Here is a 16827-nt window from a genome sequence, read left to right as displayed (position 1 = left end):
CAATGTCAACAAAAATCCGCAGGCTGAAATCAGGCATAGAAAGGGCCTAATTTGAAAGGAATCTTTTTGACAAATTAACATATGGATGAATATCAGGATTTTGTGGAGAAACTTCCAAGTCTTAACTATGGCAACCTCCAATATGATGTTTTACTATTATACTACTGCTTAAACATTTAAAACTAACTAATACAAGATAATCAAATTATTGAGATGGGTACATTGGAAACAATATCAAGCCATTACCAACTGGAATGAAGCGACACTACATTTATGATCTCATAACTATAGTTGCACGTATTTTGAACAAGACTAAAATTGTTTGAAAGAGTCAGGATTTTGGAATCACAATCCTTAACATGTTGAATGAAAGGATGAAATAGAGAATCCTAACCTCAAACAAAGAGACAAAGTGAAAAACTCTTAACCCTTAAGGAATATTTAATATAAAAGAGACAAATCAATCAAGCTTATGAAGTGCCGAAACTTGAAATGACTCAATTAATAAAAAAAGACTGTATTTTAAAACAGATCAACACCAAGAAAAAAAACCTTATCTTTACAATGCAAAAGATAACCCTCTCTGTAGTCTCCAAAGAAGCAAAGGAGGATTCTGCTGCAGCAGATTTCCTGAAGCATTCCTGACCTAAACCATCATCAGTGAAGACTGGCTGCATCTTATAGGGAACATGGGCCAGGTTTGAGTTTGGATCTGGATAACTATTTGGTCAAATGATAAATGAAGTTTATTACTAATAAGGAATGCTAAAGCAGGTTTGATTTTAGGCGAATAGGCACTGCAGTAGGCCATAGCATAGAATTCAGAGACACCCGAGTTCTCCAACCTTCCGTTAAGAGTGTGCATGTGGGGTTTTGTGTGTTACTATTTCCCCAAGTAGATATTAAAACCTCCCAAGTCTGTTATCTAATTAGTTAAAGATTAGCTGGGTTAAAAATGTGTTATTTCAGAACTGCTAAGTGCCTAACTTAAGAATGATCAGGTCTGCATCTGTGCAAAAACATCCAAAAAATGCAGGAACTATATTAATGTGTAAAGGGGAAATAAGCTAAATAAATGGAGTATAACATAGGTTGTATGCTAAAGAAACGTAAGGTGGAACTCTAAAGTGGCAAGCTACAAAGAAATCATTCAAAGAGTTTGTCTACACAGTGGGTTAGTGCACACCAGGCTTGGGTGTGCATCAGCGTGTTTCACACTAACCAGCCATGTGGACTCTGCTGGCACACCCTGAGCTCTCTAGTGCAAGCGTTTAGTACGAGCCAGCAGGGGCCACACAGCCAGTTAGTACACTACCTACTGCTGCACAATAGAATTTAGACCCTACCTGTGGATTAACGCACACAACATAGACAAGCTATACTTCCTTAAAACAAAGGCATGATTCACCTTAATCTTTTGGCAGACTCTTAGTTCAATTGACTGGATTAACGGAAAGGCAATCTTCCTTAATTTTCTTTTGAAGAGTGACCTCACAGCATATCAAGTGGTGGCGGCCGTTGTCTGGCTTATTGGAAAAGGTGTGTGCCCCTTTAAGGGCTAGAATGCCAGAAAGTGACATGGCTGCAGATCAGGTCAGCATGGTGACACTGACCCATTCCGCCCCCTCCAACCCTAACCCCCCCCCCACACACACACACACGACCAGAAGAGAATGGAGGGACTATATAGGTCCATTCCAGTGCAGGAAAAACCCTCTTTTACCTGGACCAGGCAGAGCAGCAACTAGAAGTGGTGACATAACGGGTTTTGTCAAAATCTGCTGTGGGCAGTGCACTAGTCACTCCTTTCTCCAGGGACTGGGAAGGAATTTTCCCTTACTGCCAGACTGTCCAAGATGAAGTGTGGGGGGAAGTGTGCCATCCCCATAGTGGGCTCTGGGGGGCTTAGTTGGGGCAAACATGAAACGGGAGTTAGGCTATGATGTTGTAACTCATTATGTAAATGTGGAGTAGATGTCCAGTGCAGGTACTCCCTAGGGAAAGGATACAGTGATCAAATAAACGGAATTGGTAAAGGATTTAAAGGAGTTATTCTTTAAAAGAGTGGGAACAAGGGGGTTCAGGGCTTCTATGACTTCAACAAGTTAAGTACAAATCTGTATTATGGATTTCGTAAAATGTCCCTTGAAATTCATCAATACACTACCAGCACCCACTCTTTCCTCTACCTGCCTCATTTTGGCTCAGGGTTTATTGGATTAAAATGAAAGTGAAAGAGACTTGCTTTGAGTCTGATATGTCTGCCCTATACAAAATCTATCAATTTGGATAGAGAATGTCTTCAAATGGGTAAACAAAGCCAACTCTACTGAAAGGAAATTAGTTTGTATTCCTAAAAGCCTATGGTCTGGATAAATATATCTGTTAACTGCCCTTTGTGTGTCAACTGAGTGCTACTTTTGCAGTATGTAGCTTGAGGCAATGGGTTTCTAATTTGATTTCTAAGTTTACACACTCCATCCCACCTACTCCATTTGAAAAGCACATTGCAGCCACTTGCACGCTGGGATAGCTACCACAATGCACTGCTCTTTGTGGCATTGCAAGAGCTGCTAATGTGGCCACACCAGTGCGCTTGAATCTGACAGTGTAAACACATGGCAGCGTTTTCCCTGCTGCGGTCTCTGAAGGCTGGTTTAACTCCCAGCACTCTACATCTGCAAGTGTAGCCATGCCCATAATTGTTATTGGGGCACTTAGTGCACTGGATGAGATGCACCACATGTTGTGATAGACATGTGTAGGACTCGTGGATCTTGAAAGATGTGTTGTGGGGGTGTTGATCATTCTAGCGGTGGAGATATGTCTGTAGGTTTTGCATCTGTTGTTCTGGCAAGGTCTGGTGCCACTTTAAGCTGGTGTATCCTGGTCTGTGGGATGCTTGCTTCTGATGATGAATTTGGAGAGGTAGGGGGGTTGTTTGAAGGCCAGAAGAGTTTTAAAAGAGTTCTATAAACCAATGTCCTAATTTATTTTAGAAACATTTACACTACTGGGGTACCCCACTTCTGGGACACATGGTACGGTGAGCATGAAAGTCAGATACAACTGCTATAAGTATTGACTATGCAACTGGAAAACAAGTGAGATTATTATTAAATGTTGAAATTACAGTAGTGCAAGGGGCTCCAGATCAAGATCACAGCACCAATGTATTAAGACACTGTAGAAAGACAAGACACCAGGAATGTGTTTTAACTCCAGTCTCTTGTAACAGTGAAGTCTGTCTTTCACATCAAACCCCTCAAAACTGTATCACCTTTCATTTCCGAAATTAGATGAATGAACTATACTCACCAAGGGCAATGATGGTCCATTTTCAAAATACATCTTTAAAAGAAAACAATTATATATTAATAGTTAAAATAAACAGGAGATTTAGAGTTTAAACTTAACACAATTGCTACAAAACATCTGAGTTCATATATCCAGGAGAATGGGTTGACAATCAGCTACATAGACTTCTTCAGAATAAATCTCATTCACAGTTATATTCAAGTCTGCCCACATAATATACCACCTGCCTACAACAGAACAAGTAGGCTTTTTCCCCCTTTGAAAAGTGTAGTTGGCAGTTCAAATTATAGTTTTGCCATATTTTGTTACATAACTTAACAAGTCACTATATATGAGCACATTACCACGAATTTGTATTTACATTATCCACAAGTTGTTGCAGAAGTTCACAAAGATCAACTTATGATGCCAGCCTCCGATGCCCAATTGTTAAATTTTCACACAAGCACATTTGTGCTTTCTCTCAAGCTGCTCCTCATGCTTGGGAGGCACAGCCTATAAACAGCTGCAAAGCTACCCCAGTACTCCTTCAAACTCTTTTTAAAAAAAAAAAAAGAACTCTCCTTTGCTGTGATGCCTACAAAATTCCTGATGTCAGTTAGGCTGCTTGTGTGCTGAGACCACTGCCTACCCATGCTGACCAATAGTGCCTCTTTCCTTGTCCTCCCCGTCTGTCTGTCTGTATCCATCTCTTGTCTCTTTGGGGAAGGAATGGTCTTTTTGTTCTGTGTTTGTACAGCATCTAGCACAATGGGGTCCTGGTCCATGACTAGGGCTCCTAAGCACTAGAGATAATTACTCCTGAGGGAATTCTGCACCAAAAATATAAAAATTCTGCACGCAATATCTTAAAATTCTGCACATTTTATTTGTCAATAAATAAATTTGGAGGCTCCAGCATGGCAGTGGGGAGTACAGGCCACTGGCTGCACAGAGGTGGGAGATCACCCTGCAGCCCCACCCAAGGACATGGACTCGGCGATGAGCTACACTCAACCCTGACACAATGCAAGGGCCGGCCCGCCCCAGAAACACCTCAGAGCCCTGGCCCTCCATGCCATGTGCACCAGGTGTGGGCAGGCAGGCTCATCCCAGCAGGATCAAGGGTAGAGGAGCTTAGTGTGGGGGGATCCAGGTTTTTATCCTTCACAAGTTATGTCCACTCTGGAAGACAATGATTGACTGGAGAACTAGTAAGTTTAAGACCTCAGAGATACCAAGGAAGTGATATATGATTATTTAAGAAGGCTAGTGATCTTTATTTAGACTGATTAAAGCCCCACATTTTGTTAACAGCAATTTAACTAAAACACTCAGGAGAAAAGCTCTTCATTAACAATTCAACACCCTCACCCTTCTACTAAGGGATGAGAGCACTCCTAATCCACATGCGAGTTATCTAGGGTGCATAAAAATCAGTGAAAGACTTTTTAAAATTTAAATTCAATACATTTTTTCTTTTTAAAAATCAACCTATTTAAAATTAAATTTGAAACTGACAACCTACATTTAAGGCCTAAATTTACTATAAATCTATTAAAATAATTTAAACTAAATTAAATTCAATATTCAGTAAGTAGATGTTTGCTGCCACAATTTTAAAGAAATTCAAGCCATTGAACTGGTGAAAGTCACTGGCTAAGCACCTGGAGCCAGAATTTATTGAAGTGCTAAACCTAGGGTACATCTTCACTACTCACGTGAATCGGCACGTAGAAATCGATCTCTCGGGGATCGAATTATCGCATCTCGTCGGGACGCGACAATCGATCTCCGAATCGACGCTTGTACTCCACCAGCGCAGGTAGGAGTAAGCACTGTCGACGGGGGAGCCGCGGAGGTCGATTTGCCGCCGTCCTCACAGCGGGGTAAGTCGGCTCAGATACGTTGAATTCAGCTATGCTATTCGCGTAGCTGAATTTGCGTATCTTAAATCGTCCCTCCCCCGTAGTGAAGACGTAGCCCTAGCTTTTGACAGGGGCAGAGAGAATAACAGCTTAAATTCAGTTTATTCAACTAGCTCAGTTCAATGACTAGTTCATTCAAAGTTGAGCAACCCACTGGGAGCTGAAAAAGCAGGAATGCTTGTTTTCCTCTACAATACATGAATAAAAACAAGGTGTGAGGATGAGATCTACTAGTTCTAAAATCCCAAAGGACATAGTGGACAGAATCACTGTTCAATTCACTAATTACAGACAATACTTCTTTTGTTTAATAAATCAATTTGAAATACAAAACAGTTTGATGAAGCTGATTTTTTTATGTATCCTACACATTTAGGGTAGTTTTATTCATTAAAAAAAAAATTTTAAATGCTGGTTTTGTTCATTTTTCATTGAATTCCAATTTCCATGCAAAGGCAGCTTGACACATAACAAGTTAAAAAAAAAAACTCATAAAACAAGAAATGGCTCATTTGCTATTTTCTGACAATCAAAAAAAATAAAAATCTGAATAAATGTATATTAAGCTATATAATTGCTTAAATAAATGTATACAGATATAGTATATCCTACAAGTTAGCAAAAGAGAGTATCAAATGGATAATAAAGGCTATATTTAGTTACAAAACAACAGGTTTTAATGGTTACTAGTGAAAAAAGTACCTCTCTTTAGAAAAATAACTAAAAAGTACAGATGTAATATAAGATTAAAATTAATTATTTAAATCAAGGTTTCCCGCTTGCTGATTTAGATCATGATTAAAACTGGTACTTTTAATCACTGATTTAAATCACACCTCCCTGAACTCACCCAAGAAATTGTCCAATAAAAAACAAAAAAAGGAAAGTAAACATTCTTGATATTTGTAAAGAAAATTAAAAGCAGAAACAAACCTTTAAAAATACCTTTCAGAGTCTCTTTGTAAGAAAACACCAAATATTTTTTTGTAATAAATAAGAAAGTAGCAAAAATGTATTGCTCAGTTCTTTACCATTTAGCAGAGGCATTTTTTTATAATTATTTTCTTTTGCATTAACAAGATTTAACAATTATTATTAAACATTAAAAAATTGTTCTTACTTGTCACAAACGGAACAGTGATGGCAGCGGTCTGGTTTTACAAGTTGGCATCTGTCACAGTATCTGATTGCTGAGAAGAAAAAATATCCACGGAATATTAGATCTAACATAAGGTTATGCAAATTTTAACATCATTAGACCCACTCCAAAATAAATATTTATATCAGATCCTGAATTCCCTGAAACTTCCAATAAAGTGATTCAATTTTAATTTAGTGAGAGTTGCAAGTGTTCAGCACCTCACATAAAGGCTGGCTCAGAGCTACTAATCAAGTGCACTTTGAATTTTTAATACACATGAGAAATATTGCAACAAATTGCATTCTGGATTATTTATTAAAGCTTTTCACTGAGGCTACTTTTCAAATGAAGAAAAGTCAGCATTGCAAAACCAAAAAATACAGTAAAAGGCTATGTAACATGATTAGTAATTAATAAATAAATTTACATTAATTCTAAGAAGCCATTTTAGGAGTTTATGCTAATAATAGATTTTATTTTGTATATTGCCTTTAGGATTTGCTTACTTGGCAGACATGCATAATCTGAAACTAATGACATTGTACATGATACAATATAAGGCCTTTGTTTAGTTTTCAGATTTGGCGTTTGCTCTTGCTCATATTTCTTCATCACTGTAGTGGACGTGCATAGGTGCCACAATAGTAGGTGCCATAGACAATTTGATATTAATATTTACCTTTTCAGGAATGAAAAATAAAAGTCAAATTATATAACCTTAAAATATATATTTCACCTTCTTGTAGTGTTTGTTAATACTGCAAGCTATCAAATAACTACAGGTAAACTAGTGCTGCTCTTGAAACCAGTCTTGACACTAGTTAGGATTTTAATAGTATTAGAGTGTTTTCAATCAGTTTTCAGTTACAAATTGTGGGTGTGTATAAAGCAAAATAGAAAAATCAGATTAACTTTGACTAATATTTGAGTATTAACATTTTTTATGTTTTTAGTGTCTTGTTAATTCTATTACCATAATTACTCATTATTACATAGAATCTGCATTTGCAGTATGTTAAATAATGTATTTCTACTAAATAAAAATAATAGGCATCATTCTTAGGTCAGTTTTTTCTTTTAAGCTTTGAAAGACAATTCATTTTTTTAAAACAATATCTAAAAATCTCACTTCCTACTGACAGTGAAATGTACCAAGACACATGTCTCATTGACCACAGAAACAAACAGCATTTACCTCCAGACATTGTCCTTGTATAGATAGGAAGGTCCTTGGCTGCTCGCCTAAAAATTTCTTGCTGGGCTTCACCTCTAGGCTCCCTTTCCAGCAGTTCTTTGTCTGCATATGACAGATGGAACTGGAAAATAATGTAATTTTTAATTACTAATGCCTAGAAAATGACATCTTTATGGACTTTTACTCCGACTAAAGGAAAAGGTATTCATTAAATAATGATGGTGTATGTGTAAAATACTGTAGCAAACAACCCATTGTTCCCAAGACACACAAATTCAAGTTTTGGTGTTTTTTTATTTCTCTTCTTAGTCAAAAGCAATTTAAAACATTTCCTAATTCCACTGTGTATCAACCTAATATTGATTGCTCTCCTTAAGGTAAAACAGGAACTCCAAATGTTTAAAATTAAGCAAGATTAATTGATATATCCTTAGACCATTTGGTTACCATTCTCTCTACAAGTTTCAAAGAAGACTACGTCAAAGCGTATTAATGAACTGTTAATGCATGTCAGCAGGGTCCACACAGTTCATCGGCAGCAGGCTAATGCAGAGTAGATTTAAATTCACATCCCAACTTGACACAAACTAAGTGTTCCTTTAGACAAGCCCAAAGTCCACCCCTGTGATACAGAATAAATCCAACTGGCTACTGAACAGAAGTTAGTTACTTTAGTCTTTCAATGTCATAAGCGGGGGGCAAAGAAAATATAATACGCAATAGGTAGGAAAGCAGGAAGGGGAATTGTGTTAAGGAATCATACTTAGCAAAGTCAACAAATTAGTGCACACTATGCAATGTCAATTTTCTCCCTCAACACACCTGGCAGACTACTCAAGCAGCACAGGAAGAACATACTAGGGAGTTATGGCTATTTTAACCTTATAAAGGAATAGGAGCAGTATTACAGTAGAACCTCAGAGTTATGAACAACCACACACCTCATTTGGAACTGGAAGTAGGCAATCAGGCAGCAGCAGAGACAAAAAGGACAAATACAGTACAGTACTGTGTTAAATGTAAACTATTAAAAAATAAAGGGAAAGTTTTTTAAAAAAAGCTTGGACGAGGTAAAGAAACTGCTTCTGGGCTTGTTTCATTCAAATTAAGATGGTTAAAAACAGCATTTTTCTTCTGCATAGTAAAGTTTCAAGCTGTATTAAGTCAATGTTCAGTTGTAAACTTTTGAAAGCACAACCATAACATTTTGTTCAAAGTTATGAACATTTCAGAGTTACGAACAATCTCCATTCCCAAGGTTTTCATAACTGAGGTTCTACTGTACATCATTTTATGCTTACATAGAATCCAGAGTATTTTGTAGCACTAAATTACTTCTAATTAAAGGAATGATGTCCAGTAGACCTTTCCTTTAGCATCTGTTTCTACACTGCTGAACAAGGATGTTGTTGCATAATGTCGCTGACAATGAAGTTCAAAAGCACTACTGGAACAGTAGACATTGCCTTCTAATACCTAAATTTGCTGCATTTAATCCGATAGTCCATTTTAAACTCTAACAACATGAAATAGTTGCTTTCCACCCCAGGTTTAATTAATGATTTATCATATGATTAGCACTCAGTAGCAGCCTTTTCTCAACATCTTTTATTGAAATTCGTCTATAAGAATTTGAGTGGATCCTTCTTCTAATTATTCCTATATAGTCTTCATGCACAACCTGACACTCCAAAAGAGTATAATTATAAAAATCATAGCATGTAAATACCAAATGAAAAAATAGATTAACTTAATTTTTTTTTAATATTTCCCCACAAAAAGATACAGCAAACGTTGCTAAATTAAGCTCAACAGAAGTCACTGATGACTGTATTGTTGCAGAACATTTCTCTAAATAAACGGTTCAATTCCGCAATGATTTTTCAGGATAAATTATTTGTAAAAGTGTTCATAGTTCCCAAGTTTAAAAAAAAGGGGGGGAGGGGCGCATTTGAAAAAGCCCAACGTTAACCCTGGAAATCACAAGTTAAGGTTACATAAGCAATTCAGCATCAAACTTACTATCCAATTCTTGTGCATAAATCAGTGAAAAGCAAATGGTTTATACTTTTTGAAAAAAAAGCTAATGATGAGTGCTTGCCACTTGAAATTTTTCCTCCTACATGTCTGAACATTTTCTTCTTCTTAACCATAAAACTTTTCATAGTAATAGCTCTTTGCTATGAAATGGTAGTGGGGTTTGTGGACAGCAGGATGGTTAAAATATGATTTACAAAAGGACTCTTAATTGACCTGCAATTATGGAGGTCACATGACAAGCACATCCATAACGTATTTACCTACGTGTATTGGATGGTGCTCTCACTACTTCCCCCTGTATAACTTATGTCATTTAATTATCTTGAGTATTTTTTCTGAGTGGTGGTGAGGGGAATATGGGAGCCAAAGTTGTGGGTTTGAGGTAGGAGCATAGAATCATAGAAGATTAGGGTTGGAAGAGAACTCAGGGGGTCATCTAGTCCAATCCCCTGCTCAAAGCAGGACCAACACCAACTAAATCATCCTAACCAGGGCTTTGTCAAGCCGGGCCTTAAAACCTCTAAGGATGGAGATTCCACCACCTCTCTAGGTAACCCATTCCAGTGCTTCACCACCCTCCTATTGAAATAGTGTTTCCTAATATCTAACCTAGACCTCCCCCACTGAAACTTGAGACCATTGCTTCTTGTTCTGTCATCTGCCACCACTGAGAACAGCCTAGTTCCATCCTCTTTGGAACCCCGCTTCAGGTAGTTGAAGGCTGCTATCAAGTCCCCCTCACTCTTCTCTTCTGCACACTAAATAAGCCCAGTTCCCGCAGCCTCTCCTCGTAAGTCATGTGCCCACGCCCCCTAATAATTTTTGTTGCCCGCCACAGAACTCTCTCCAATTTGTCCACATCCCTTCTGTAGTGGGGGGACCAATACTGGACGCAATAACTCCAGGTGTGGCCTCACCAGTGCCGAATAGAGAGGAATAATCACTTCCCTCGATCCGCTGGCAATGCTCCTACTAATACAGCCCAATACGCTGTTGGCCTTCTGACTCAACACTGCTGACTCCTATCCAGCTTCTCATCCACTGTAATCCCCAGGTCCTTTTCTGCAGAACTGCTGCTTAGCCAGTCGGTCCCCATTTGTAGTGGTGCATGGGATTCTTCCGTCCTAAGTGCAGAACTGTGCACTTGTCCTTGTTGAACCTCATCAGATTTCTTTTGGCCCAATCCTCTAATTTGTCTAGGTCACGCTGGACCCTATCCCTACCCTTCAGCGTATTTACCTCTCTCCCCAGCTTAGCGTCGTCTACGAACTTGCTGAGGGTGTAATTCATCCCATCATCCAGATCATTAATAAAGATGTTGAATAAAACCAGCCCCAGGATCGACTCCTGGGGCACTCCGCTTGATACTGGCTGCCAACTAGACATTGAGCCCTTGACCACTATCTGTTGAGCCCAACAATCTAGCCAGCTTTCTACTCACCTTATAGTCCATTCATCCAATCCATACTTCTTTAACTTGCTGGCAAGAATACTGTGGGAGACCATATCAAAAGCTTTGCTAATGTCAAAATGTATCACATCCACCGCTTTCCCCATATCCACAGAGCCAGTTATCTCATCATAGAAGGCAATCAGGTTGGTCAGGCATCACTTGCCCTTCGTGAATCCACGTTGACTGTTCCTGATCACTTTCCTCTCCTCCGAGTGCTTCAAAATGGATTCCTTGAGGACCTGCTCCATGATTTTGCCAGAGACTGAAGTGAGGCTGACCAGTCTGTAGTTCCCCTGGTTCTCCTTCTTCCCTTTCTTAAATATGGGCACTATATTTGCCTTTTTCCAATCGTCCGGGATCTCCCCCGATCACCATGAATTTTCAAAGATAATGGCCAATGGCTTTGCAATCACATCAGCCAACTCCCTCAGCACCTTTGGATGCAGTTCTGGACCCATGGACTTGTGCATGTCCAGCTTTTCTAAATAGTCCTTGACCTGTTCTTTCACCACTAAGGGTTGCTCACCTCCTCCCCATACTGTGTTGCCCAGTGCAGCGGCTGCAAGCTGACCTTGTCTGTGAAGACCGAGGCAAAAAAGGCATTGAGTAGTTCAGCTTTTTCCACATCATGTGTCACTAGGTTGTCTCCCCCATTCAGTAAGGTCCCACACTTTCCCTAACCTTCTTGTTGCTAACATACATGTAGAAACTCTTCACATCCCTTGCTAGCTGCAACTCCAATTGTGCCTCGGCCTTCCTGATTACACCCCGGCATGCTCAAGCAATATTTTTATACTCCTCCCTAGTCATCTATCCAAGTTTCCACTTCTTGTAAGCTTTCTTTTTGAGTTTAAGCTCACCGAAGATTTCACTGTTAAGCCAATCTGGTCGCCTGTCATATTTGCTATTCTTTCTGCACATCGGGATGGTTTGTTCCTGTGCCCTCAATAAGGCTTTTTTAAAATACAGCCAGATCTCCTGGACTCCTTTCCCCTTCATATTAGCAGCACTAATGCAGTGGACATCTGGAGCTCAGGACGGAGGAGGAGGAGTAACATAGGTCTCCACATCCATCTCAGCCCTGAAGACAATTTTGGCTAGTTAAGCATGGCCAGTTTATTTAGCTTACTTGCGGGGTGAGGGCCAACGGAGGAGGGTGGGGTGTTGTGCAAGGCCCATGAGGGAATAAAGGAGTGTCCAAGAGGGCAGGGAGGCAGAAGGTTGCAGCTGGTTTGGTTGGCTAATAGAGATGGTTTACTTTCATACACCAAATATAATGAAGGGGATTCCATTTTAAAAAATGACATCTACATTGTTAGTTATTCACCTTTTTAAAAAGCTCCATGACTTTACAAGTCTATGCTCAATGTAGGCCAAAGTACATGTGCCAATTTGGGAGTTTAAAAGTGAACCCTGTGGCGGAGGCAGTGGAGATTAAGAACATTTTCTGAAGCTCTGCATGATTTTTTCAAGCTGTTAAGTTTTGATTAACTTGGATATGGAAACTACTGCAGAGCCATGAAGTTTTCTGGATGAAAAATTATCCTTCTCTTTTACATTATCCAGAAGATTTCAACCAGTTTGCTTTCTGAGATCAAACAGATGAGGATGAGGGAAACAAAATAAAAAAAACTCTTAATGCAACCTCAACTATGGAGGCATGGTAGTGAGTCCATAGTATGGTAACTGGATAAATTAGACAGGAAAACGTACTTCTTGCTTATGTAGTGATTACTTTAAAGAGCAACAGATAACTATTCTTCAAAATTAGGGCCAAATCCTGCCTGTTTTACTCACACACATAGTTCCAACGATTGTAGTGCATAAGAGAAGCATAATTTTGTCTTCTAGTTTTTCCAGTTCCTGGTGTGAAAGTTCCATATGCTTCAAAGAATGGTACCTAGAGATTCCTGATGGAACCTGATTCAAGAGGCAACATGTACTATTCTTGGAGCTTATTAGGATGAATCCAGCATTCTGCTCCATCTTCCTCATACTCCTCCAGACAAGTGGATACTCCCTATCTCTCTGTAGTATTATAACTAGACATTAGAATTTATATTTAACTGATTAGCTGAGTCAACTGTAGCTGGACTTACAGTATGAACACCCTAGACCTTACCTGAGCAAAGACTCATTGGGATTCTCAAAGTCTGTAGGCAGCTGTTCTACAAGGTGACCCACAAGTGAGCCTCTCTCTGCCTGAGCCAGTAGGGGGTGTCCACTTTAGAAGTCCCTCTTACCCCTTCGTGCAATGACAGCATGAGGACTTGACTGTGTATGTTCAGAAACCAGTACTTTTTGAATGGTAGGCAAAAGTGATTTTTCAGAATATAACTGACACTAGGACAATAGGACATCTGAACTAAGGCGAGAACTTAAAACACTCAATCTCAAATACATTTGCAAAAAAGTATATATTTATGTGCACTACTCCCCAAAGAGTGGACATCTCCCTAACTAAAACATTTTTATTTTATTGTCCTCTGTTAGCACACAAATGTTTGCTACATTTAATTTCTTTCCCATAATATATCAAAGCACCAACATGATGGTAACAATCACTTATCACTACCAGCCAGGGCCACATTAGAACTGGTGACCTTCAGGTATACAAGGTATAAGTGTAAAGTTATCCAGCCTCCGAAATGTCACTTGACCACTTAAAATCACCTGAAAACTGCATATACCAGAAACAAACATAAATGTAATTTGTCCCAAATCTCAACTTACTTCTTTTGAAGGATTCATTGGTAATGTAAAGATTGTTTTCCAGTAAGACCAGACAAACAGCATGAAAAATAGGTGATAGGCAATCAGGCACACAACTAAAATTAAAGAGGGATGTAATTAATATATTATACAGAAGAGAACAACAACAGCATACTAATTACATTATATAAGCAAACTATCGGCATCATTAAGGCTGTAAGAAAATCATGTGCCACAATTTTGTTGCAGAAACTGCAACTTTTAACACACACTACAACTTTTAATAGTTTCTGCAAATGTTAGTGGCACTGTGACCCCATGTGCCATGTTGCAATGTTAATTTGGCCTGGCTGCCCATGCAGCAGGTAGGCCAAATCCCAAACTTGGCACACAGGGTTGCAATGCCAATGATTCAGATTTGGTCCAGCCATCCCTCCATCCTGGTTGCCTTTGATCGACAAGTGGAACACATGGCATCTCTTCTGTCCTGCTGCCCTACTTTGGAAGGTAGGCTGCATGTCTGCACCACAACTTAAACTATGCCTGCAACTTTTGAAGAAGAAAAAAAATCACTCTATATATATATATTTTTTTAAAACAGCCTTAAGCATACAGGTATACACAAATATATCAGTTTAATACAGTGTAATGATATTGGTAAACAAGATGTTGCAGTGAAACTTAATATTTTTTACAACAGTAAATTTTTGTTTAACTATAAATATTAAACTGAATTAAGGTAGTAAAACCCTAATCAGTAAACGCAAAAAACACAAAGTACTTCCAGTATTTTCCTGGATGCATTGGGTAAACTTAATCGATCCTTCCCTCCCTTTCAGTATTATGAGCCATATGTGAAATTGTTAGCTGTGCAAGAAAGGGAATAAAACGACCTAAACTTTATGCTGCACAGGCTATGAGAATCTTTCAGATACTGTACATGGATACATTTGGATTTGAATATTAGCCTTAATGTGTACTAGTTATTTGTTTATGGTAGTTTTGTTGTTACACAGTCCAAATGCAGGTTTTTAAATGGTCAAAACAGTTTATTCTTTAAATCCATTGTGATGTGTTCTTGTCGCTCTTAATAGTACAATCAAGATTTACTGTGTTGTGGTATTTTGTCACATTCTCTATTCTTATAATGAGAACTATGTCAGCAAATCTGTCTTAAGTGGATGGTGAAATTTTATGAACACCACTCATTGTACGTCCAATAATTGTTCAGTATTCTTGATATTCCTCACATTAACATATAGCATAGTCACTGTAATGAAGGACAAAGCCAAACTCCAGTGCCCACTCCAAGCAGCCTGACCAGATACAAGGAAGATGTGCAGAAAAGAAGAATCCATCCCATTCCTCCAGGCTGCAGCATGCTGTACAGCTGCAGCACACGGCGCTTACACATACCCTATATGATGAATTGGAGAGAGGATCTGCCCAGAATGCTCTGCCCCTGCTGTGCAAGTGGTCTCTACACCACACAAAATGCCTGCACATGTGTACACTCCTTACACAGCTTCCCTAGAACCACTCACACAAAGTGGAAGTGGACCATTTCCACTGCATGGCACTGTCTGCGGCTATAGATAAGACAATCCAGTCCCCCTCTAGTGTGTGAAACATTACCACTATAGAATTAGCCCAGGGTTTTGGGTATTACAGTATTGCCAACCTCAAGAGATAAAAAAATCATGAATCGCACTCCCAAAACCTGCAAGATTGACCCCCCCTCCCAAAAAATGAAGAGATTTAGGGGAAAAAAGACTATATTGTGTTTTTTTGGTCTGTCTTCTGGTTATTTTTTGAACTCCCCCGCCCCCACACACACACCTGTGAGTGTGTGACAATTACTGTTACCCACGCTCCCAAATTTATTGGGTAAGGTGATTTTGGCTCCTGTTGAAGGATCTCTCATCCGCATGTCCCCTGCCTGGCAATTATTTCTTCCCCTTCCAACTCCAGTCATCAGTTCTGCCCCTCCACAAGCCTCATTTCTTCTCCCTCTGAGGGGGGGCTACAGCAGAATCTCCTCTCTTCCAGCAAGCTTGGGTGGGGGGCAGCTCTTCACCACCCTCAGCCCCTCCCAGGCGAGATGCTACTGGGCCCTTTAGCTCCCTCCTATGAAAACAGCTTCGGATTGCGAGGGAGAGAGGGACACAGCACCCTGTAGCAGCTCTGATTGGTTATTCTGCCCCAGGAGGTACTCAAGCGAGGCGAGCAGCCAATCAAAGGGCTCAAATTCACTAGTGGTCTGGAGCGTGTCTCATCATTGTGAGATTGGCATGATTTTGACTAGGGCTGAAGCCATTGTGAAAAAGTTGAGGGAGTTGGCAACACTTGCCAAGTAGTATGCCAGATTACTCAGTGCTAATGACGTTTCCATAATGCACACATGCAAGAAGGCAGAGTAAAAGTTGTAGCAACAATTTCAGTTCTGAATTTCCCCACTTTCGTGAGTTCAAAATATCAAAAGTAATAGTGGAATAATGTAGCTGAAACTGAATTTTTGTTAAAGTTAAAGACAAGCAGAAACTCTTTAAAAATGTATTCTCAGTTCACATGCCAGTCATAAGTTAACTTATTTGTAAAAACAAAAACCTGAATCAAACCATATTGTATGGTACTTTGCTAAACAGGACAAACTGGAGTCTGATGACTGGCTTCGGAAAAAAGTAAGTCTATTCTTCAGATCAGTCAGAATATCACAGGTCAATAGCAAGCAAATATCACTTTATTACATCAACATCTGCACTGGTCACTTTATTTGATAGCTTTAATCATTTGTCAGAACAATTTGTATTTACTCTATAATACATATTGCCTCAAGGTCAATATCTGCTATTTTGAAAATAAGTAATATGATGATGGTACAAAACATGGATAAGAAAGCAAATATTGATTATATGACTCTCTCTGTACTATATCCTTTTGCTAATTTGTGAGTGTTATTCCCTGTGCATTTTACCTCTACAATACTGGGAAATAGATCTCCATTTCATCTCCATTTTTAAGGAGGAGGAAGGAACCACTATCCAGTGAAAAGTATCAGAGG

At 39.2% G+C, this 16827-nt stretch overlaps 1 protein-coding gene across 2 annotated transcripts in view; it reads right to left on the bottom strand.

Annotated features, from left to right (window-relative positions):
- The window catches only part of ZDHHC2 (zinc finger DHHC-type palmitoyltransferase 2), a 71853-nt gene that overhangs the window by 25369 nt on the left and 29657 nt on the right, over positions 1–16827 (bottom strand). For both annotated transcript variants that reach the window (XM_054029855.1, XM_054029854.1), the window contains exons 3-6: positions 13788–13882; positions 7562–7682; positions 6346–6415; positions 3319–3351 (exon numbers count right to left, since the gene is read on the bottom strand). In XM_054029855.1, the coding sequence (XP_053885830.1) occupies positions 3319–3351; positions 6346–6415; positions 7562–7682; positions 13788–13882 (319 nt within the window). The remainder of the gene's footprint in view (positions 1–3318; positions 3352–6345; positions 6416–7561; positions 7683–13787; positions 13883–16827) is intronic.

This window comes from Malaclemys terrapin, chromosome 5 (genome assembly GCF_027887155.1).
Source record: "Malaclemys terrapin pileata isolate rMalTer1 chromosome 5, rMalTer1.hap1, whole genome shotgun sequence".
Lineage (NCBI taxonomy): Eukaryota > Metazoa > Chordata > Testudines > Emydidae > Malaclemys > Malaclemys terrapin.
Note: the sequence above shows the minus strand (reverse complement) of the source record. Positions and strands in the feature narration are given on the sequence as shown.